Genomic DNA, 25,621 nt, shown 5'->3' on the forward strand with positions numbered 1-25,621 from the left:
GCAAGGAATATCTATAATATCGAAAACTCCAGGAGTTATTCGAACTATTTAACTAGAATGAAAAATAGTCTTCAAAATAATCCTAAAAACTTTTATAATTTTGTAAACTCTAAACGTAAGGTTCGTGAATTTCCAAACTGTATGAAATTTGGCTGCAGAGAATCCTCTGATGTTTCTGAAATTTCAAATATGTTTGCCGATTTTTTTGAAAGCCCTTATTCTAAATTTTTACACAACTCTCCCTACAATTATGTTATCGAAAAAAATAAACCACTTTCAGCATTTTGTTCTCACGGAGCAAAAGGTTCATGGACTAAGGCCTTTAAAAAATTCAAAAGTTCCAGGTCCCGACGGGGTTCCAGCATGTATTCTTAAGTCATGTGCATATGAATTTATTTATATTCAATGCTTCCTTATATTTAGGATGTTTTCCTTAATTTTGGAGATGTAGTTTTATAATTCCCCTTCATAAATCTGGTGGTAGATGTAACATTGAAAAATACAGAGAGATTGCGAAATTAAGTGATATACCCAGGCTTTTTGAATTACTAGTTATACGTAGATTATGGCTTTATAACTGCCAGATCAACATTAACAAATCTTTTAGAGCTGACAAGTTATATTCATAACGGCTGTGCAAATAAACTTCAAACTGATGTCGTACACAAACTATTACTGTACAAACTCGATATTATAGACTTAAAACTCATAGATTTGCCAACACTCGAGAGAAGACGTTTAATGCTTAGAGCTATATTCATTATAAAACTGTTAAGGGGCCAAATAGATTAAAATTATTTGGTTGGTGAAATAAAAATAAATGTAGCATCACGTACTACGCGGAACTATATTCCATTTCGTTCGATTTGGGATGTCTATAATAAACTGTATAATCATATTCCTTTTGATGAATCTATAGAAGTAATAAAAATCTATTTTACATACGTAGTTTGTTACTATTTGTTTATTTTCGTTATTGTACAAATTGCTTGTTTATAACTTGTTGTATGTCTTTTGAAAGTGCATTTTAGTATTACCGGCTGAATTTATTGTAGCCGGTAGTTACCTACCCTTACAACCCTCCATAGTCCGGACTGTGGAGTGTACGTGCTCCTTACGTCATGAGTAGGTGGAAAGGTACTTTGAAAGTAGTAATAAATACCCCATGCTGTCATATGTTTCCCATTTTTTTTGTTTTTTTTTTATAAATTTGCTTTTGACAACATTTAGCTTTCAAATTTTAAACGAAAATATCTTCCTTCGAAATGTACGCAAATCTTGTGTTCAGTGGCAAATATTTTTGAATCATTTATATTTATTAATATTTTTAAGTTCCCTGCCCATAAACCCTATAAATATAAATTGCAACATTCTTAGTTAAATCTTGAGAACAATGTGGAGCTCAAGAAAAAAAATATATTTTTAATTTGTTAAAAATTTGCCAATTGCCATGCGTAACATTTCATGGAATTTCTTTTTCATTTTATTTGAAATTGATATATGAGGGTCTAACCTAAATTCATGCGTATGCGTACGAATTTATTCACCTCAAAAGTTAAATACATGTATTTCAACGAATGTTACCCAAATACGCATTGCGTATCAAAATATGAAGTTGAAATTTTCAACATTGACAATGCGTATTTTGATTTTTTTGTTTTTTGAAAATAGAATTTAAGTCTTTGAAAATTTTGTGTTTCTATAAAAATAAACATTTTTCGATCTATTAAAAAAATGTTTTCATCCATTTTCGCCATTTTCAATTGGCACGGATGCAAATAAGGTCCTTGCGTATTTGGGTAATACGGACGTCTAACAAACCCTATAAAGGTGAGAAGGTGAGTATTTATGTACGGAGCGCAATAAATTAGGTACGACCCTGAATTCCACATTAAGAAGGGTTATGAATCTTCTCTGTACATTGTCGGTATAGTATCTCTTTATGGTATATATCCCACATAATGGTAGGAAAATCGGTCCAGCCGTCCTTCAAAATATGTTTTTCAAGATTTTTGCGCCATATGTCGGATTTACTTCAAACTACACTGAAACACTAATCACGCCCCATAGAGTCTGTACATACAATTTGGTCCAAATATAGAGATAGAGAAGAGATATAAATATATCTATACTAATAAAAGAGTAGACTTATTGACTGACTTAACGATTCATCAACGTTCAGTCGAAACGGCTGAAGCTATAATCTTGAAATTTTGGGTGAGGGTCACTCTTGGTCCAAAGGTGACAGATAGGGCTGGGTTTTTGAAAATTCGTAATAGAACGGTACGAAAAGTACTATATGTGATACCATTTGTATTTGCCGAACCGGTAGAGCTAGAACTCTTAAATTTTAAATGAGGGTCGCTGATAGATTGTAGAATAGACATTGGAACTATAAGTATGCGAAAAGTACTAAATTTCGTACAATTTCGTAACATGTGAATGGATAGAACTAAAAACATGAAATTGGGAATGCGAATTAGGGTTGAGATGTAGGGTCTATTTAAGGAGATGGCTTTGAAAGTATGTACTCATGTGTACGAAAACTACTATATGTTACAAATTTAATTTGGAGATATAAATCGAGGTGGAATCCTGAAATTTGATATTAAAATAACCGTCGGAGTGTAGGATTGGGATATGTACGTAGTTTTATAAATTTATTACTTACTAGCGGGCCCGGCAAACGTTGTCTTGCCTTAACAATATTGTTAAGAAATAATTTTCAGTATTTCAGATTTGTTTTACAATTTTTATTCATGCTTGCATAAACATTTTTTTTTGGGTAAGAGATGTCCTTGAAAATTGTGGGTATAGATGAACTTTTAATATATTTTCCCATATGCCGATTTTGATCGTTACATTGGAATCTGTATCACACATTTCAATATAATTCACTGCAGTATAGAATTTCGTGTTTCAGTTGTGTTGGCTCTAAAACACATCGTTTGTATGACATTCACATAAAGTAACATTACAGTACAGTATCTACTATTTAATGTTTACGGTTTTATAGAAAATAAATTCATTTATAATTGAAAAATGTGCGCCGATTTAATATCAATTGTGCATCAAAGACAATTTTGTACAATGTACTGAAGTTAATATAAAGTTTCGTTTAAATGGTGCACCGCGCAGATGCAGACACAGCTTCCCTATTTATTTCAAACGGGTGTCTGATTGAGATTACATTTTGAAGAGTCTGACCTAGGGAATAGCGTGTATCAAGTTTGCTCTTCATCGATTTATTTAAATTTGTCCGTTTTACGCAAACTACTCTTAACTTGCCCGAATGAAATAAAATTTAGCATAGGTTCCAGAAAGGCATAATAAAGACCACATTTTCAAGTTCTTTCAATTTCATGTAACTGTCCTTTCGAAAAGACGACGTTTCCGACTTTACGACTTTCCTTACTGGTTTTACCTTTTAATTGAATTCGTATTTCGCAGCAATTTTATATTTTGGATGATAATTGTGTTGAAGATGTAACCTATTCACCAAAGCTTCCGAATAGACCCCATATAATGAAACTCCACATTTATCGATTTTTTGGAGGTTTGAACGGTACCCACAATATTCAGTATTTATTTTATTTATTATTTCAATAAATTCGGCTGTAGCCCCCATATATGGTATTTCCCTTTGTACGGTATATTCTCATGTGGTGTCAAATCTTCCTACCAAAAATCTCCATTGTAGTAGCAGTAATACGTCATTACGGGATGTCCATGTTTTGATATAGCTACTACATTCCGATCCCGTTCCATTTTCGGTATTATAAAGACGTTGATTGAATTTTCTTATGAAGTTGGCCATAATTTGGTATAATGGATTCCTGTGATAAAAAAACTTCTTCCCAAAATTATTGTTATTTTCAAACAAAATGGATGTTAAAATCAGAATTCTCTGAATGGACACGAACTCGATTCCGAATTCTTCTGATTTGCATTTATCCCAAAAATTAGGTGAATTCTTTGGAAATCCTTTCAGATATTTAATTTGTGACAAAATTTAAAATTTATCAAACTTAAAAAAAAAAAAAAAAATTTCTGACAAAAAAAGCAAATTGAATGTATGAATCTACATTTTATTTAGAAAACATTTGTATGGGAAATATAAAAGTCAGCTTTTTAGAGATTTCCCGGTATTTATTCGATCTTTTCTCACCTTTTAAACCTTCCCTGAAGCTCCACGAACATTTCAAGACTAAGATAAGAAAAATACGTTCAGCCGTTCTCGAGTTTTAGCGAGACTAACGAACAGCAATTCATTTTTATAAGATTGGGATATGTTGAAAGTTTTAGAAATTAGTACTAATGTGTACTATATTTGGTACAATTTGAACCAATAGTGTTGGAATCCTGAAATTTGAATTTGGAATCATTGTGGTGTAAGATCGGGGTATGCAGGAAGTTTTGTTGGATGGTTGAGGAGGGTACTTATGCAAATAATGTGTGCTAAATGAAACTATATTTGGTAAAATTTGGATTTGGGTGAAGCATTAGAGCTCGAATCATGAAATATTGTACTAAAAGGTACTCAAATTTTATTAATGGTCGATATTAATATGTGGATTGTTTAGTTTCTTTGACATATGCATTTTACTGTGAAAATAAAGTAATATGTTTATACATGTTTAAATATTTGCCACATTCGCTAACGAAGTAACGAATATACAGTGGTGGCCACGTAATTAAAACATTTTCTACGGCAAACATTTTTTGATCAGCCATCGTTTGAAGTACTTTTAATTTTTTTAATTCAGAACACTTAGATATACTGCACTTAAGAGATTTGGTATGAAAATAGAAAATTATAGCATGCAATTTTTCCTAAATAACGGTTTTTGTGAAAAAACAACGCCTTTGAAGTGGCCACATAATTAAAACGTTGTGTGCTTTTTTACTTTACTGCAGTTTTTTTGAAAATATTTTTTAAAAACTAATTAAATTTGTTAAATTAATTAAACTAATCACCGATTAAATCATTTACTGATAAAAAATTTTACAACAATCTGTAAGATCTATCAAAATTGGTAACAATTTGTACAGTACACTGGTCTATTTTTTAATCAAATATATTCTGTACTACTCAAACAATCGATTTGGTATAATAAATGTCAATATTAATCGAAAATTCCTGCAAACATATTCCGGCCTTCTTTAATAAAGGCTATTGAAATCGAATCGCTCCTTTAGGTTTATTCCAAATTTTTTAAGTTTTTATTTCAAATATTTATTTATTTTAAGAAGTATTTATTGTTTTCTAGCAATTTCTGGTTCATTCGGAACTTTATGTTCTATATTAAGTGTGATTTTCCGAATGTTAGGTGTACTGTACAAATTGTTGCCAATATTGATAGATTTTACAATTTTTTGTAAAATTTTTTATCAGTAAATGATTTTATCGGCGATTAGTTTAATTAATTTAACAAATTTAATTAGTTTTTAAAAATAATTTTCAAAAAAACTGCAGTAAAGTAAAAAATCACACAATGTTTTAATTATGTGGCCACTTCAAAGGCGATGTTTTTTCATAAAAAACCGTTATTTAGGAAAAATTGCATGAAGTGGCCACATAATTAAAACGTTGTGTGCTTTTTTACTTTACTGCAGTTTTTTTGAAAATATTTTTTAAAAACTAATTAAATTTGTTAAATTAATTAAACTAATCACCGATTAAATCATTTACTGATAAAAAATTTTACAACAATCTGTAAGATCTATCAAAATTGGTAACAATTTGTACAGTACACTGGTCTATTTTTTAATCAAATATATTCTGTACTACTCAAACAATCGATTTGGTATAATAAATGTCAATATTAATCGAAAATTCCTGCAAACATATTCCGGCCTTCTTTAATAAAGGCTATTGAAATCGAATCGCTCCTTTAGGTTTATTCCAAATTTTTTAAGTTTTTATTTCAAATATTTATTTATTTTAAGAAGTATTTATTGTTTTCTACTAATTCTAGCAATTTCTGGTTCATTCGGAACTTTATTTTCTATATTAAGTGTGATTTTCCGAATGTTAGGTGTACTGTACAAATTGTTGCCAATATTGATAGATTTTACAAATTTTTGTAAAATTTTTTATCAGTAAATGATTTTATCGGCGATTAGTTTAATTAATTTAACAAATTTAATTAGTTTTTAAAAATAATTTTCAAAAAAAACTGCAGTAAAGTAAAAAATCACACAATGTTTTAATTATGTGGCCACTTCAAAGGCGATGTTTTTTCATAAAAACCGTTATTTAGGAAAAATTGCATGCTATAATTTTCTAGTTTCATACCAAATCTCTTAAGTGCAGTATATCTAAGTGTTCTGAATTAAAAAAAATTTAAAAATACTTCAAACTAATCGATGGCTTATCAAAAAATGTTTGCCGTAGAAAATGTTTTAATTACGTGACCACCACTGTATATATATATATATATATATTTGGGTGGATGCTGTGTCTACTTTAATGTAAAATAATGTGTAAAAACAGGTTGAGGCGAACCAGTTTTTTATGTTCTCTATCGATTTTTGACTAAGCCACTCATTTTACGGTCTTTGTGTCAAAGCAAAACTAAAAGCCTACAAAATGGGGGCAATGTATCATTTTTCAAAATTTAAACTGCATCTACCTTAAAATGGTGCTGAAATATTGAAGCTCGATTTTGAGTGTTTTTTTTTTTTTTGAATTTTAATACGCAAACATGAATTTCTAAAAATGGATTATAATATTATTGTAGTCGCGAATCTGAGTAATTTGATAGAGTAAATGATGGTAATGTGGTATACCCATTTGTTTTTAGATTACCAACTTTTTATTTTTTATCCGATTAAATTGAAATTTTAAAATTGACATTCTATGAAAATAATATTATACTAACAAAGTGATTTTAAAAAATGTGCAGGTAATGTGATATGCCATATGATGCTAATGTGGTATAGTATAATTTTCACTTGCAATTGAAGTGTTATTTAATTTATTGTATTTAATGAATGTGAATTAAATCGAGATGTATATCTGTTAAGATTTTTAACGGATACGTTGAGTGGAACTTTAATTTTTATTATATAATAATGACTACAAAAGTTTCATAGAGTAATGAGATTTTCTCTTGTGCTGGCTATATACATATAAATTTGCAACTTTTTTGTGACTTTTATAATATCTGCATATTCATATTTTACGAAGGAAGTTATATATCTACGTTATTGGTCACTATAATAAACGGCGTAATTTTAAGATTTTTTTATTATGTCTAGAATTAAAACTCGATAACTTTTGCGCACAACAACCAAAAATTTGATCGCGAACGGATTCGGAGCCAGGATATTTTTCTCTATATATGAACCAATAATCATTGATGTACTACGAAAACAAAAAAACCGATTTTTTGAAAATGGTATATTAAAAAATTGTCAATATTGCCCATATATATATATATATATATATATCACCGATCTCTCGTGTGGTTATTCGCCGATTTACATCAACTGATGCCTTTATCGTGTCTTTGTCAGCTTCGACCGGCCTTCCATTTCGATATTAAAATTGCCGGATCGAAATTTTGCAAACCAGTTCTGGCACTGACATACTGTTAACACGCCTTCTCCATACACTTCCATTAATTTTTTCTCACTTGGAAAGAATTTTTACCCTTCCTGAAGTAAAGAAGTAAAATATGACGAAAATGCTGGTTAGTGCTCTCCATAGTTAAAAGGGCTCAAACCAAAAACTACTGCGTAGGATTAATAGAACTTTTTCACACACAAGCCTTGCAATATCAGCTCTCAAGACACATATAATGGTATAGCGCCTTAAGCGTGAAGTTGGTTTCGAAAAAACGTAATTAAGTCCTCTGACGAAAAAAAAGAAATTACTTTCCGGACAACCCACTATAGGTAATGTGCCCTGTTTTTGAGGCAAACATTAATAACAGCGGTGTTAAACGATTTTTTGACTTTTTTAATGATTTACATGTACAAGAAAGAGAATACGCAGATTTCCACAGTATAAACCGGATATAACGAACAACGGTTATAAGCAACTACACATATAACGAACAAAGCTAATTCTTTCTCAGATATTTTCATTAGTTTTCTTAAACACAACAAACGGTTGAAAACTATTAGGGTAGTGTGTTAAAAAAAATTCGACCCCGCGATCAGATTTTTAAAGCAATAATTATTACAATGTTGCATGTTTTTGCAGAATGCATTAATAACAATTAATTCAGTACCCATTTTTACTCTTTAATGTTATTAATATGTAAAAGTGAGATAAAACCATGCGTACTACAGTCGAACACGATTATAGTAAACCCTGGATATACTGAACAACAGTTTTTCATATGTCATTTTTTATTTTTAATCAATGCTGAAAAAAATAAATTTTTGGTTGTTTATATTCTAAGGGAGTCCCATGCCCGCCATTTCCTCTTCTCCACTTTTTATATTTTTTTATAATCTTTCCTTCAACAACCTATTTACGAGTCTTGATATTTATTTTGTAAGCAAAATTCTAGTGTATTCGTTTTTTTTTTCGCGGAAAAGTTCTATCTTCCTATGACATTTGGTCCATCTTGACATTTTTTTTTTAATTTTCGCATTTTTTGTCCATATTGCTGTTATGGCCAACTTTACGTGCGGGAACGTTGTAAACAACAATATGTCTCCTTGCTTTTATTTCATTCATCAAACCAATTATCAAAAATTTTATTGTTTTTTATTCTACAAAAACGGAAATATCTTAAAAAACGCAAAAAATCGCAATTTGAGACCTATTGGAATCGATTTAGAAGGCTTTCATTTATATATTACAGTTGTCAAAAGATCAGACAAAATTAAAAATTTTAGTAAAAGTCTATCTAAAATGACTTATGTGTAAAAAATAAACACATTTATTTTATAATAGCCAGCTATGTAAATTTTGAATCGCTACACAAACGTATTAACAAATATATATTAAATAAACAGCACACACCACCGCCAATACTCTCCATTTTTTATGTTTATAATTTGTATTTAGCGGTTTCAAACGTTTTAAAATACGCCTTTATTTTAAAAAAAAAAAAAATTTCTTTAATTTTATTTTCAAAGTGTAGAGTTTGGCTACGATTCCCACCGCTTTTAAGGCACTTTTACGCAAAAATATTACAAAATCATAAATCATATACATCATATATAAATCATAAACTGTCCATATTACCTATAGGTGCAACCCAATAATTAGACCATTATGAATTCTATATGATAAAAGGAACAATTTTCGATTTGGGAAAAACAAAAGTTGACATTTCTACTTTAATTATAGCGGAAATTAATACTTTTTGCTAAGTATTACATTAGATCTAATGTTTCTTAGCTTGTTTGTATTACTACAATTTTATATATATGTAATAATCATAATATTTTCACATTTGCAGGATTGAATTCTGATTTTAACGTGGACAATGCACTAATAACAGTAGATATAAATATTATTCATGCTTCGGAAGGACAAGATACTATGCAAATTGCTAATATTACATTTAATAATTTAGACGTCATTGGTAAATAAATATTTTTATATAATAAAAATTATACACTAATCAAACTCCATTTCAGCCAACCAAGAAACTATTGTTGAACTGCTTGGATTCGCAAAACGTATTTTGGATAATTACAGGCTTTACAGAAATGTCAGCACTAGGTATGAACGCTCCAATGACACAATGATGCAATACACAAATCCAAGGTCAATTGGTAAATGTATGTCTGAAGTTAGTTTCGACTTCCATCGTTTGAATATACTTGTACTGAGAAGTACCCGTCTGGATAGTCTAAATATTGGGAGAAAAGTTGGAACCTTAACAATGAGTGAAGCTAAAATTCATGCCACGATTGGAAATGAAATTTGCGTGTCCGGTGCCTTGGGCGGAATACAAGTTGTGGATATTACGCCAGAGGGGTACAACCATCAACGAATATTTTCAGTTGGCAAGGATCCTTTGACGGATCCTCCATCTATATATACAAATGATGTCTTGTTTACATTAACAAACGAAATGTATGGCACTGATTTCGACGACGATTGTACATACCTTAATGCCCTTAGCTTCAAGATATCTCAATCAGAAACATCGCAAATCGTAGCGAAGATTCGAATGGCATCGGTGTGGTACACCCATTGCCCTCGATTTATTGAAGAGATTTATTTGTGCGTAAAAGAATTTAAGCAATATTTTAAGTAAGTCCTTATTATTTTTTTACATTATGAAGTATTTAAGAAAATATGCTCCCTTTGATTATAGTATCGTAACATAGTTTAGTATTTAAATATGAAAAAAAAACAAGTATCTTTTTTATTGATTTTTTCTAGAGAAACAATTTTCATTCTATATTTTATGAGCTTTGCACAATAGTTTTGAAAAAACTAAAAGTAAGTGCCATGAGGACAACAATTTTGTTTTTTGTTCAGATTTTATTTCAGACCTGAAAATAAATGTGTTCACCAGGCTGCGCAAACTAATACATACTTTTTTGAAATTATGTATGTTATAATATATACCCAGTAGTTCGAGTAACTGGTTATGACCTAGTTATTTTACTAATTACCTGTAGTTACCACTAGTTACCGGTAATTAGTAAAAAATATTAAAAATATCAAATATTAAAATATCAAAACTTACCTCAGATTTATCATCTGTATTTATTTCTTATATTTCAAATTTTAAGGATGAACAAATATTGTATTCTGTGCAAAATGACATTTGATATTATATTAATTTCATATTAAGATATGGGCATTTCCGGAAAAAAGTAAACCAAAGTCGGAGAATTTGTTTCTTTAATTCTGCTTAAATACGTGAATGGCAAAAAAATATAAAGAAAGCCCACATTTTCATTTCATTTTCATTTATTTCATCCAATCTCTCTCTATATATATATATAAAAATTACATGTATGTTCGTGATCGCTAAACTCAAAAACTACTGCACCGATTTGGACCAAATTGTATGTACATGCTCAATGGGGCGTGAGGAGTGTTTCTATGTAGTTTGAAGTTCATCCGACAGATGGCGCAATATTTAGTTTTTTTTGTGGTTTTTCACCATTATTAAAGAACTACTGCAAAGATTATGACCAAACTTACGTATATGGGGCGTGAGTCGTGTTTTGTGTTTAATTTTAAGTTCGTCCGACAGATGGTGCGATATATAGCTTAATTATGTTTTACCCGATAAAAGATGGTATGCCGACGTTAAGTATTCCGACACCGACTCATACATAACCCCTTTTCGTGAAAAGCGAGTGGGAGTCAAACTTATAAAAAATAATGTCAAAATAACTTATCAAATTGAAGTAAAAATCTATTTTCTAAAAATGATGCAAAAATTTATGGTAACTCATCAATTGAGAACGGCGGAACCGATTTGACTCAAAATTTCTTTCAGTTGTCTGTAATTGAAGTGGGAATGCTTTTATAAAAGAACATTTTGAGAAAAATTCGCGAAAATCTTCCAAAACATATTTTCAATGAACGGCTGGACCGATTTGCCTATACCGACAATTTACAGAGAAGTTCCTTATCCTACATGAAATACCGAATGCATACTGAATTTGTTACTACTCTCAAAGTACATAAAATCGTACTATGCCAAAATATGAACCAAATAAAAGGAGGCTTAAAAACACACAATAATGATGAGCCAGTTTTTTACATTATAAAACCAAAACAAGTCATATATCCCACACAATATCTGAATCATTGGCTGAAACTTGAAGTATTCTAAATAGGAAATAAAGCCAGCTTAATTTTTGAAAAATGTCAATATATATACATAGGACATACAAAATGACCATTACAAATACCTTAACAATTTAGCTAGCTATAGAAGGTATTATTGGTGCTATATGCACATAAATTATATGTGCTTTTTTGGTTCCTCAAATATATTATTCATGATGTGAGAAATGTTTCCATTGAGAACGACTGCACAAATTTGACTCACATTTTCTTCGAATTAATTGCAGTGGGAAGAGTTTTACCAAAGAAAATTTTAAGAAAAAATTAAAAAGTCGGAGATTGGAGTAATTGAACACAACACAGCTTTTACAGAACTTATGAATCGTATGTGATCAAAATAGGAATAGTAAGAAAAGTGGAGGGGAAAGGAAGCATAAGGAATCCTACATAAAAATAAAATATATATCTCTCTCGAGCCCAAGAGCAATACTAGAACCACATAGAACCGTCATAGCAACAATTAAACAAAACAGCTTCAGTCTTATTCCAATGTATATCAAGACCATTGGAGGAGATCCACATAGAGAGAGATTGCAACGTTGTGTTAGCCAGATTTCCGAGATCAACATTCCTAAAGAAAACATGTATGTCATCCGCAATTACTAGCAGTAACAGAATCCATGACGTCATTAATGAACATATTAAAAAGTAATGGACCCAGCATAGAACCCTGCGGGACTCCACACCGGATTAGGCCAACATCAGATTGGACACCCTTGGGCGCAACAAACTGGGATCTACACTCCAGATACGACGAAATTAGTCTACAGACCGAAACGGAAAACCCAAATTTGACGCTAAGCTTGCGAATAAGCTGCTCGTGGTCAATAGAATCAAAGGCCTTAGACAAATCAAGACCAAAAACCATACTTAGAACTTCGCACTTCGCAGGCATTTATGATCATAAAGAAACTCCAAAATAGCATCTTTAATAATATGCTCTACTATCTTTGACATGGGCGGTAAAACACTTATTGGACGCAAGTTAGACTGGCTGTATGACGATGCTTTTTTCGGAACAGGCACAACACGAGCTGCCTTCCAAGCTTGCGGGAAGGATGTCGTCATAAAAATACAATTAACAAATTGCAAAAAGTGAACAGATATGTATGGAAAAACACTCTTAAAAATTTAATAGGAATGCCATCGAAACCTACAGCTCCAGACTTAATTTTGCGGAGAGCACTTTCAACATCCTCCATAAACACGCAGTAAAACCTAAATGACTCTTGAACAAAGGCACCATCAATTCCTAAATTCAAACCAGGATTAGATTTGCCCACATTACAAAAGTAATCATTAACAGTATTAACATCAATAAAAGGGACATTATCACCACAATCTAGACAATCAAAGGGACTTCCATAATTGACTACTGTTCATACGACCAAACAACTTTTCATAATATGTTCTTCTTTCATTACGCATCTGCAGATACAATATATACGTCTATTGTCATCAGTAGGCCTTCTGCGCCATTCAAAGTAAGCTAAATCCCGAATCGAATGAGCTGACTTCACCACATCAGAATTTAACCACTAATCATTTTTGGGGTTTACATGACGAGTAGCAAGAGGAACAAAATACAACAAACTCTGAAATAACGTCTCAAACAAGGCCAGTTGGCTGTCTACGTTGCTGGTGAGATACAGAGGAGAAAAATTAAAATTAAACACAAAATCACAAATACCCACCCAATCCGCATTGCAAAAAATCATGATACTCAATTACCTTCTCTTCAACAACTACAGGCAAATCAATCATCCCAAAGATAAGCGCATGGTGAGATATGCTAGGGCATTGGGTCTCATGCATAAAAAGTGAGCTTGAGCTCGGACTCGATTTGCTTACTTTTGTGAGCTCTTGCTTAACTTTTGTTGAGCATGCCTCTTAGTTGACTCGCGTACACTAAAAGGAATAATTATCAGTGATTGTGAACATAATTTATCACAGAAAATGATTTTGGAAAAATATTCCATGAATATTTTGTGTTGAAACTTGACAATAACCCCCAAACATAAACCAAAACATGTCAACGATTGGTTGCGGGAGTTAAAATCCGGATTTTATGATGGCCAACACAATCATCAGATCTTCACCCTATAGAAAAATCTTTGGATCATCATCGATAGCAAAATTCAAAGGGATTCATTAACAAACAAACGTATTTTTTTGGATCGTATAGGTTCAATGTCTTGTAGGTGTAATCAATAATAACGGTTTTGCTGTCGATTACTAGCTAAATTTGCTTATTTATAAAAAAAGAAAAAAATCAAAATCGGGTCAATGTAGTTTTCAATAGAATTTATTTTTATTTCGAAATAAATGTCACGTTTATATTCTTAAAAAAACTTTCTCTATAACTTTATTTAAAAAAAGTTACGGGTCATTTCATTCAATTTGCAATTTCAGTTGCTTTAGTTTTGGCCACCAGTGTGTATATATATTTTCTTTGACACTTGGTAACTGACTTTTTCAAAGCAAATATTTATTTTCTTTAATTTTTGTTGTACTAAAAATGCAGATATATAGTCAGTTTCTATTTTATTATTAGTATTTACTACTACTTCTAATTCACTTCCACTTGACGACATGTTTGCATTTTAATAACAAATAGATGTTTGATCTCAATTTGCTCAAGTATTTGCAATTGGTTTGAACTCATTTTTATGCATACGAAATTGAGCAAAAGCAGTTTCTGTTCGATCTAACTCAACTTACGAGCAATTGCTTACTTGACTCAACTCATCGCTTTTGCTCGTTTTTATGCACGAGACCCATTGTCCCTGCGAGGAAAAGCTCAGCCGCATGGGATCACGGATCAAACAATAGTCAATCAGCGAGGTAGAACTATGAGCAAGATCAAAGTGCGTAGGCTTGGAATTGTGGACAATAGAAAGCCCAAGAGACCTACATATGCCCCGCATCTATGTAGATTTCGAAGATTTAAATATGTTACAATTAAAATCACCACAGACAAACAAATTTCCATATGAGTCAAAAATACCCTCATGAATGCTATGAAATCAATCCACATCTCCATGCGGCAGGTATACAACGGCAACAAGCAACGTAAATGCACCGAAACACAGCTCGACGCACAAAGATTCGCATACACCATAATGGTTCGATTTAAAAAGCACCTTATATGACAATTTGTCACATACATACAACATAACACCGCCACCTACACGGTCAATACGGTCACTACGCAGAGCCTTATAGCCAGGAATTCTCAATGACCTCGACGAGACAGCAGAGTTAAGCCAAGACTCAGTCACACCAAAAAAATCAATTCCACTGCCAACAAGTAGAAACTTTATCTCATCCATTTTGTTATTGAATCTAGACGGACGAATGCTCTGACAGTTCCAATGGGCATACGTAAGCTTTCCATCACCGCAATGAATGTTCTGCCTAAAGAATTGAGCACCGCTAATTACAGGCCCTAGATTCACATCAGGGCACATACAAATTAAATAAGAGACTGGGGAGTATAATTATTAAAATTCGATTAAACATCAAATACATATCAAAATAATAATAAAAATAACAAATTAAACAATAAAGAATATACCAAATCAAATAAAAATAATTGTTTTAAGAGAAATAATATTAAAATTAAGAAAAATGAGATCAACAATAATAAATATACATCACATGACTATGTGACAGGAAACTGCACCGCCCCACATTCATTATCCAATACATTCCGCATCTGCGTATCTCGGGATCGATTGGCAAAATTAAAAAGTTCATGCTGCTCGAACCTAGGTTTCGTTCCATCAGGAAGAAGAACTTCAACCGAGGGCTGGTCACCGTTAAGCAGCTTAAAATTTCTAATATGCTTCGTTTTAAGCAAATCTCTACAGGCATAGATAAGTTTGGAGGTCGACTTAATTAAGTGATCATTTATATACTCTCGAGACTCTACAATACGTTTTTCATTCCACTGGCAGTTAACTTTAGATCACAAACGGACTGCTTCAATTTAGGGATATTGCTCTTCACCGCAGAAAATTCAACACTGTACAATTCAAAACGAACATCTGTTTGGGATTTAAACTCCTGCATACACTGTGCCATGTAAGCATCCTGCAAACTACGTAAGGCATCCGCATTAACAATTGCAGCACTATTATCAACAGAAGCACTAGAAACAGGTATCACATCAGCAACCGAACTAAAACTAGCGCCCTGATCAAGAACACCAGCCCCAACATCATTACCAGAAGCACGGATACATGTAATGCACGTATATCTAAGAGCCTTATTAACTCGAGCCTAAGTTTCAGATACACCCACACAATTCAAGTGGAAATAATTTGCACAGCCGGTGCATCCAATTTTGTATTTAAATTTTGCAATATGTTCATTGCAGACATTGTAAATACACTGCGACGGTATCTTCAGCAAAGAATTTCGGTTTTCAGTGAAAAATCCAAGTCCCTTTCTCTCTTCTTAAACCATCTTATCAGCCTCTTCGCTCCTTCGACTTTTTTGGACGGTTGTATTTGCCGTGTCTCGTCCCCTATGGCCCTTAAGACTACATATGCCAAGGCCCCCAAAGCTGTTGGAGATGATTGTTCATGATCGCAGGATGACGACGAGGCGTACCTCCTGGTCAGATTAACGACACCCGCCGTTGATATGCCCATACTGTATTTTTGTTTTACGGGGAACACCTCTATAGCCTTTTTTAGTCCGCGGGGATAAAGCCGTAAATGTGGGTGATTGTAGTATCCCATTACCTTCAGTTACTGACCCCACCGGGGGACGCGCCCGGTAGGAAACTGACAAACTCACTGGAGAATTTAGTAAGTACTTTGACTATTTTAGGTAGGACACTGACAAACTCATTATGGAATTCTTTGTAGTAAGAATTTTGACTATTTCAACCTCTTCCGAGGTTATTAAGATTTCTGCCTGAAAACGCTACATAGATCGTTATTTTTATTTATGTTATTTATAGCTAATTCCTCGCAGTAAACAGCTGCACCAGTGTCAGCGAAAAACACTGGTGCCTTCGATCCATCTATAAATATCGACAGACCAGCCAGAGCTAAGGAACCACTTTTGGAATAATTAAAACTATGTAATCAATGTCGTTATTGAAGGGAATATAATCACTAATGTATGTATTCCTGTCTAAAAAGTCACAATTTGATATTGTGCTGAGGATATTAGCGTGGGCTACGTGTGACGCTCTCCACATATTTGTTTCTCGACGTCTCCGAGCACAACTCTCCGGCTGGTATTTTAATAAAATATCCAGCGTTTAGAGATTTAAAATTGCATTCAAAGCAACTTGAGTGCTCCAGATATCAGGAGTGACGCTTATAGTTGTACACAACTCATTTTATCATACAATACAACACATCCGTTGCATACAACCAGTGTTCGATCTCAGGATTAATTCCCCAGCTGTCATATAAAGAGTTCTTGCAAGAGTAGAGTGTTTTCTTAGTAAGCTTCCTAATATTTCCTTTCCACTTTTGGTTGCTGTCGAGGAATGTTTTTTTCGAACGTTCCAATGCCTCACTTTCCCACACCTGCCGACCGAGGGGGCGACCTCCCCTTTCGTAGGGATCGCGTACCCACTATAATCTGCATTATGATGTAATATGAGAAGGGATAGAAAACCAGCTACAGAAATCTACTTCTACAACCAGTTTGTTGTTAAGTTGCATTATTCCAAGGTATTCTACTTCCAATGATAAGTTTATCGTTACTACAGACAAAATTGACATTTGGAAGTCACGTTTTCTAGCGAAGATTACCATTTTTGTCTTCGGTGTGATGTTCACCCCATGTCCATTGACCTGGGCCCAGTATGACAGAGTTCCAATTTAAAAATTTAGATGTGTTAAATAGTGTTATGTTTTTAATAAAATAAAACATATATAAACACTTTATTCAACATAAATAAACACTTTATGGCTGATTATTATCCTTTGCCACTTAACTATAAAAATATATAAAAAATTAGTATTAGTTAAAAATTTTTACAGTTTTGTAAAAAAAGTAAAATTCGCCGAATGTGCCCCAACCCGGGGTTGTTTCGGCATTTGATGGGGCACATTCGGCACCATAATCATAGCATGGTAATTATCATCGCTATCAGTCTGGTTGAAATTCAGATCCTCTATAGGCTCTATTTGGTTTTAATACGCGACACAATATTTGAATTTTTGGGCTATATTTTCGAGCGGCGGACGTTGAAATGTCAAGGTCGCACACACCATCAGAAATAGGGGGTTTCTATCGCATTTTCGTCAATACAAGCACGTTTAGTATTATATATGTAATTTCGAACCATATTCAAGGATTATTTTTAAAGACAAACTCAAAAACATTTTAAGGAAATAATATTGCACTATCTGTATATGGCCGAATGTGCCCCACTTTAAAATGCCGAATCTACCCCGAATGTACTTTTTATAGTTTTTTTCATTGTTTTCTATCAGTCTTGTAAAAACATTATATTTTTAAATATTTCTATAATAATTCACATCGCAATTAACCACTTTTTAATAATATTGTTTTAAAATTTGAAAAGTTTTATACACGAAATACTTACGAAATGGAAATATTACAAAAACATCTGTAAAAATACAAAAAAAAAAACGTGCATCTAAATAAGTTTATTAACTAGAATTTTCAAACTTTGTGACAGTTATTTTTTTCGATATTCGATACCCATGTATCGAAACTAGTGATGTACGGTGAGAGCTTCATAGGAAAACGCGATTGCAGTAGGTGGTCCAGTACCTCCTACCCATTTATTTTTAGACTGCCAAATTTTTATTTTTTATCCGATTAAATTGCAATTTTACAATTGACATGCTATCAATTTGAAAATAATATTATACTAACAATTTAAGAGATATTTGAGAAAATATTTGAAGGTAGGTAATATACCATATGATGTCAATGTGATATAGTATAATTATCACTTCCAATTCCAATTATGAAATGTAAATTATCTCGAGATTTATGTTAACATTTTTAAGGGATACGTTGAGTGGAATTTTATTTGTTTTTATATAATCATGTCAACGCATAGCAATATTTAATTTTAGTATGGAGAAGTTGTTAGGATTTGTAGTCTTCGTTTTTCATCCTTTGCGATTCATGATAGGCTTTCGTACAAACAAATCGTTCAGAGAGTGATGAGATTTCGTCTTGTGCTTGCTTTTTTTCATACAGACTCATTGTATAACACATTACCTGCACTTGTGTTTACTGAAGAAATGTCTATTTTTTTCCTAAATTGGTGAATATGTGGTGCAATCGCGCATATTATTAGATTTTTAGTACTTACTAACATATGTAAAACCGAAAAATATGTTATAATAGGTAAAGTTTTTTGTGATCTCTAAAATAGGTAAAGTTTTTTGTGATCTCCTTAATGAAGGCATCGTACAAAAACACTACACTGATAACAAAAATATTCAATGCTCATAGTACCAACTGTAGTTTCATAAGCCCAAATTCTTATTGATTGCCTTGATTGATTAGTCTATAATTTAAATAAATTCTTCTACTTCAGTAGTGTTGGCGGTTTATTTGGGATACCATTTTTATTTTGTTTTTGCAAAATAGTCAGGCTGAATCCCAGTTTGTTGTTTTTTATAAAAAAAAACTACTATTAATAGTGGGGTATGTATGGCATTGTTTGCCGAGGGGTAAGGCAGGGAAGACTATAGTTTCGGATCACGCCACTGGTCCTCATCAGTTCCCTTAGTTTTTTGTTGGGATATTCTCCCCAGAAGCTATTGCTTCTATACAAAACACCTTTCATACCCAAATGTCTCTTGTAACAAAGTGAAGTACTTAGCTGACCAACAACATAAACTGCATGAGAATTTCGCTGGAGCCTCACTTCGAGGTTAACAAGCCATTTACAAACAATACCACACCTTTCCCACTGTTGTGTGTTGTCACATCGCGACAAATGCACACAACGACTTTGTTGGTGTTGCTAGTATACAGCAACAAACCAAACAGTTTGACCGTGCCTGCGTCTACAACAGGGATGGTCCGTGTGACGAATTTTTAGGTTTTCGACTGTCAAAAAGGTGTAAACGTCATATACCTGTATAAAATGTAATAAACGTAGTAATCGTCATTTATATCAATATTATCAGCATATACATTTATTTTCAAGAATATATATTATTTTTACATATATCTGACTATTCCTTACTAGAACTGATAAAAATGTCTAATTTTTTTGAGAAGAAAATTTTGAAATTTTATATCGATTTGAGTAAAGCATGCGTAATTCCCAAATTGATTAATGGAAATAGCTAACTTTTTTCTTTTGGATATTTTATTTATGTAGAAACATAAAACGATTTTGTAGAACGAAAAACGATTTTGCGAGCCCTATAGGATGTGTCAGTAAATATTTTTGCTCCCGGGAAATTATAAAATTTAATAAATAATTTTTGCATTGCAGTGCAAATTAAGTTGTTTTTTGCGTTAATAAATTGATTTTATTGCGACCATCAATTGTGTGTTGGAGGAGCGATTTACAATACCAAATTGTAAATGAAATAAAACAATAGCTGATTGGAAGAAGAAGAAGAATACAACATCAAATTGCCGCGCAGTGTTTCTGGAACAAATGCTGTATTTATACTGATTGATATTGAATAAATTGAGCTGTGTACTCTTTGCGTTGGTGTAGATTTGTTTACAAACAAGTGGAGTAGTTGGTGACTGCTGTAGTGGCTTATCGTTTCAATTGCTTTGTTGTTGTGTTGCTGTAGCTGATCCCCCTTGTTGTGTTGCAGCTGATGTCGTTGCGGTTGTCATCTGTGTTCGATAATATATCTGGAACGTTATCTGAATCCAATCCTGAAACCATGCCAACTACAACAAAAACATATACGTGCCCAACTTGTAGTAGTGTTGTCAAGAACAATCAAAATAGTGTTGGATGTTGTATCTGTGGAATGTTTTTTCATATTAACTGCGTTAATGTGACTAAAGAGCAACACAGTTTCTTATACAGGAACAGAAAAACAATGATGTTTTTATTCAAATGCCCAACCTGTGTTAAGAAGAAGACTGATAACAGCGTTGATGCTACTGCTTCTAGTCATGCAGGTACTGATACACAAAGCGGTAATGAAGATGTTTATGAAACGCTGAGGCAAGAATTTGAATTATATAAGCTATGTTTGGAGAAGCAATTTGAAAGCTTTATGCTGAAAATTAAGGATGTGGTCAAGACGATTCGTTCAGAGGTTGACAGTAGGTTTCAACTAATGGAGGAATCAGTGCGGAGTTGCCAGGCTGCAATTAAAATTTTCGAGCAGACTAAGCAAGAGTCTGTAATTGAAGCCGATATACTAACTAGGCGTCTCAATAGGTCAAACATAATTGTCAGTGGTTTGCCTGATGGGATCAAGAGATTGAGAGACCCGATAATGAAAATCGCAGCTATATACGGTATTGATTTGCACCCTGGCGACATAAACCATTGCTGCTATATCTCAAAGGGTAAATCCGTGCTGGTTAAGTTTAATTCCATTCTCGTTAGAGACAGTTTAATGGCTAGTTACCAAAAGCGACGTAATCCTCTATTGCTTGGTGATATCACTGGTGTGGCTGTAAGAAGTAGAGTGTACCTGAATGACCATCATAATCGTACAGCTTCAAAATTAATGTATCTCTGTCGCAAGTTGTGGAGAAATAATAAAATCAAAAAGTTCAAGCTGAAGAGTGAGGATAACCCTAAAGCGTTGGTTGTCTTCCGTGATGGAAGAGAGGGTGAGCTTGATATAAATCAGTGCACTAATATGTTGAATGATAATGGTGATGATGGCTCTGCTGGTGTAGCTAATGTTGCTAGTGCTGCCTCATGCGGTTTGGATTCATCTGCTGTTTCACGGTTAAGTGCAGATAATATTGGTGGTAGTTCATAAGTGAAGGTTGTGTGAGTAGTTGAATTATTTATTTATTATTTATTAATTTTATTTTTCCTGGATTTAATTTTGTTTCTTACGCTCATCTGAATTATACGGTCAGATAATGAATTTTTCAACTAGTTTAGGTAATATTGTTAGCGATAATAGTTTTCTTAGAAGTCAGTTATGCAATTTTAAAAACAATCTTAATGTAGGTCATGTAAATCTCAGAAGTTATAATTTGAGTAAGAATACTTTTAAAATCCATGAATTGAGAAATATTTTAGAGGGTAATAATCTTGGCATTTTTGGCGTGACAGAAACTTGGTTAAAGCCTATTGTTTCCACAGAAGCTATACAAATACCAAGTTATTTTTGTTATAGGAGTGATCGTCCTTGTAATAGAGGAGGTGGTGTTGTAATGTATGTTTCTCAGAATATTAAACATAAATTTGTGTGCAGAGGAAGTTCTTATGGAGTTGTTGAATATGTTTTCTGCGAGGTAATTGTAAGCAATTGTGTGTTTCTTGTTGGTGTGGTTTATTTGCCACATGGCGATATTGTGGCTTTTGAAAATGAAATTTCTGATCTTGTTGTTAGGTACTCAAATGTTATTATTATGGGAGATTTCAATAACAATATGTTTGATCTGCAGCGAAGTTTAGTTGTAAGGGAAATTTGTAGCAGATTAAATTTATCTGTTGTCCACAACTCAATGCCCACACACGTCGATATTGCGCATACCTCTACTTCTTTGTTGGATTATTTTTTTGTGTCGTGTCTGAGTTTGGTAGCATGTTCAAATCAGTTTTTGTGCCCTGGTATTTCTGATCACTCGTTCATCTTTCTATCAATTAATGTTCCCAGTTTTTGTGTGCAGAGTTTTTATGAATATGCAGATTTCAGTTCTGTTGATCCTGTGGCGCTTTCCAGCGCCTTTGATACATACAACTTTGGTGAGCTTTATTCTGTGGCAGATGTTGATGCCCAGCTTGATATATTGAACTGTGGTCTTCGGCACTTGTATAGTGTAGTTCCTGTTAAAAGGAGATTTTGTAAAATTAATAAAGATGACTGGTTTAAGTCTGCTGAAATTCGGTATCACTTGTCTCTTCGTGACATTTCTTATAGGTCCTATCTTCGGGACAAAAGTGTTGAAAATTGGAAATTGTTTTGTCGCTGTCGTAACCGAGCCAAAAAAATTATAAGAAAACTAAAATTTATTGCTCATAGGGATATGTTTTCTAATAAATCCACAAAGGAAGTGTGGTCAATTTTAAATAAAAACGGTTTATGTACTGATGACAGAGAAGTCGGGAATGTTGATGTTGAAGCTCTGAATTCAGCTTTTGTTTCGAATCAATCCGTAGATGTTTTTGATGATTCTTGTATTCCTGTTGATGCTTTTGATGGTTTTTCCTTTCGTGCAATTGATTATGCTGAGATTGTTGATGCTTTCAATAAAATCAAGTCCACGGCAGTTGGTTATGATGGATTTCAGCTAAAATTTCTAAAGCTTGTTTTTCCCCTTGTTGGTCAATTTTTGTTGCACGTTGTCAATTCTATGTTAACAATGTCTGTGTTTCCAGAGATGTGGAAAATTGCAAAAATAGTGCCTATTCAAAAAAAGAATGGTGATTCTAGTGAGTATAGGCCTATATCTATAATGCCGATTCTTTCTAAAATGGTTGAGTATGTCATGAAAGATCAAATGCTAGTTTATATTGGTGAAAATTCTCTATTACATGAGAGCCAGTATGGATTTAGGAGTAATCGCGGCACTGCATCTCTTCTTGTTGGATTGACTGACAATATAAGGAAGACTGTTGGTGCGGGAGGTTGTTGTGTGTTGTTGTCAGTAGACTTAGAAAAAGCCTTTGACAAAATTAATCACGCTAATTTAATCAGAAAATTGCATCGTTTGTTCAATTTTTCGTCCTCAGCTTGTAAGCTTATTTCGTCGTATTTGTTTGGAAGGAAGCAGTATGTTTGTTGTAGGAATGTTGTTTCTGGAATGCTCCCTGTGAGTAGTGGTGTACCCCAGGGGTCTGTACTTGGGCCTCTATTGTTTGTTATGTATGTTAATGATTTGCTAAGTTGTATTAGTAGTAGGAGCTGTATGTCATTTGCATTTGCTGATGACTTGCAGATTTTGTTTAAAGGAGAATATGTGTTTTAGATGTTTTGCAGTCCTCTATACATTTTAATATCAATGTGTTAGTAACGTGGTTATCTGCAAACGGACTCTCAATTAATACACGAAAGAGTAAAGCTATGTTTTTTGGGAATTTGCAAGAGAATTCAGTAAATGTTTCCATTTATAATAATTCAATAAATGTTGTAAGCTCTATGAAATGTCTTGGTTTGTTTCTTGATAGTAGTTTGGTGTTTGATGTGCATGTTAATTCTTTGGTGTCCAAGGTAAACTTTATTTTAAGAAAGTTGTACTCTTTGGATATGGCTCCACCTAAGAGCATTAGAATTCAATTGGCCCATGCATTGATTATGCCAAATTTTTTGTATTGTATTGAGATTTTTGGGGGTTGTTGTGGATATGTATTACGTAAAATTAAACTCTTGTTCCATAGGGTTATGCGATATGTATATTGTGTTAAACGTCGTGATCACATTTCTCCTTACGTTAAAGAGTTCCTCGGTTGTACCTTTGAAAGTTTTGTGAGTTTAAGGTCAATGTTGTTGTTCTATAAGGTATTTAAGTTGCAGACTCCTTCCTCTGTAGTTGATTTGTTTATGTTTTCTAGATCTGTTAGAAACATACAAATACTTGTTCCACGTTTGTGTCCTTTATTGGAAAAAGCCTTTTTTGTACGAATTGCTAGAATTTTTAACACCTTACCGCCTTCTCTTAAAACTTTTAACTCTTCCTTAAAATGTTATCGAACTCATTTATACGATTACTTCAACCTCAATTCATCTTAAATTCATGGGTTTTGCTTATTTGTTTGTGTTTTTATTGCATAACTGATTTCAACATTTAAATAAATATAACTATAATAAATTATATATTTTTTTATTGATAATTGTGATATAATAATAAGATATTTGAACCTGTAAATTGAATTTAGTGGTTGAGAGTAGATATAATATTGAAGTCCTTTGCCCTATGTGATAGGTCGCTACATCAAATAATGGAATAATAATAATAATAAAAATGTTTTTGAAGTACAATGGTTCTGAACCCCTCCAACTGAATAGACGTTAAGTTATCATTAAGCTAATACACTGTTAGTTTTAAGTTTTTGGAGTAGTTTATTTTTTTTGTTTTTTGAATCGCTTTTGGCCCTTTGGGCTAGATTCTCGTTTATGAAATAAATTGAAATTAAATTAAATTAAATTAAAATATTACAGTATTCACGTGGTAATTAAAAACATAACACAACAATAAAAATAAAAATACTTCATAAACACTAATTTTGGCTGTGCATAAAAATAGAGTCATGTAACTTTTTTGGAAAATTCCTGTACTAATAGAATCAAATTAATTTAATTCTCACTTATTGTTGATTAGTACTTAGTAGCATGACCATTATTTTTTATTACTGCTAAGCATCGTCTTGGCATAGAGTCCACAAGTGCCTGGCAAGTCTTTATTGGAATATTCTCCCACGCAGCTTTAATCAATGTCCACAGCTCATCTTTATTAGAAGGATTCTTTCCTTTAAGAGCCATTTTCACTTCTCTCCACAAGTTTTCAATGGGATTTAAGTCTGACGACTGAGCAGGCCAGTTTAAAACCTCGACTCCATTGTTTTCAAACCAAGCTTTTGCTCGCTTATACGTGTGTTTCGGGTCGTTGTCTTGTTGAAACACCCATCTAAGCGGCATATTCCATTCAGCATAAGGCATCATAGTGTCATTTAAAATTTCTGTGTACAAATTGGCGTCCATAACA

General features: G+C 32.8%; 1 protein-coding gene across 1 annotated transcript in view; it reads left to right on the top strand.

Moving 5' to 3' along the window:
• LOC133324354 (intermembrane lipid transfer protein Vps13D-like) overlaps positions 1-25,621 on the top strand; it is a 103,832-nt gene that overhangs the window by 72,234 nt on the left and 5,977 nt on the right. Inside the window, exons 7-8 of the mRNA XM_061533198.1 lie at positions 9,426-9,551; positions 9,607-10,228. Of these exons, the coding sequence (XP_061389182.1) occupies positions 9,426-9,551; positions 9,607-10,228 (748 nt within the window). The remainder of the gene's footprint in view (positions 1-9,425; positions 9,552-9,606; positions 10,229-25,621) is intronic.

This window comes from Musca vetustissima, unplaced genomic scaffold (genome assembly GCF_032173495.1).
Source record: "Musca vetustissima isolate MV318-11 ecotype Yass unplaced genomic scaffold, APGP_CSIRO_Mvet_v1 utg15918, whole genome shotgun sequence".
NCBI classification, from domain to species: domain Eukaryota; kingdom Metazoa; phylum Arthropoda; class Insecta; order Diptera; family Muscidae; genus Musca; species Musca vetustissima.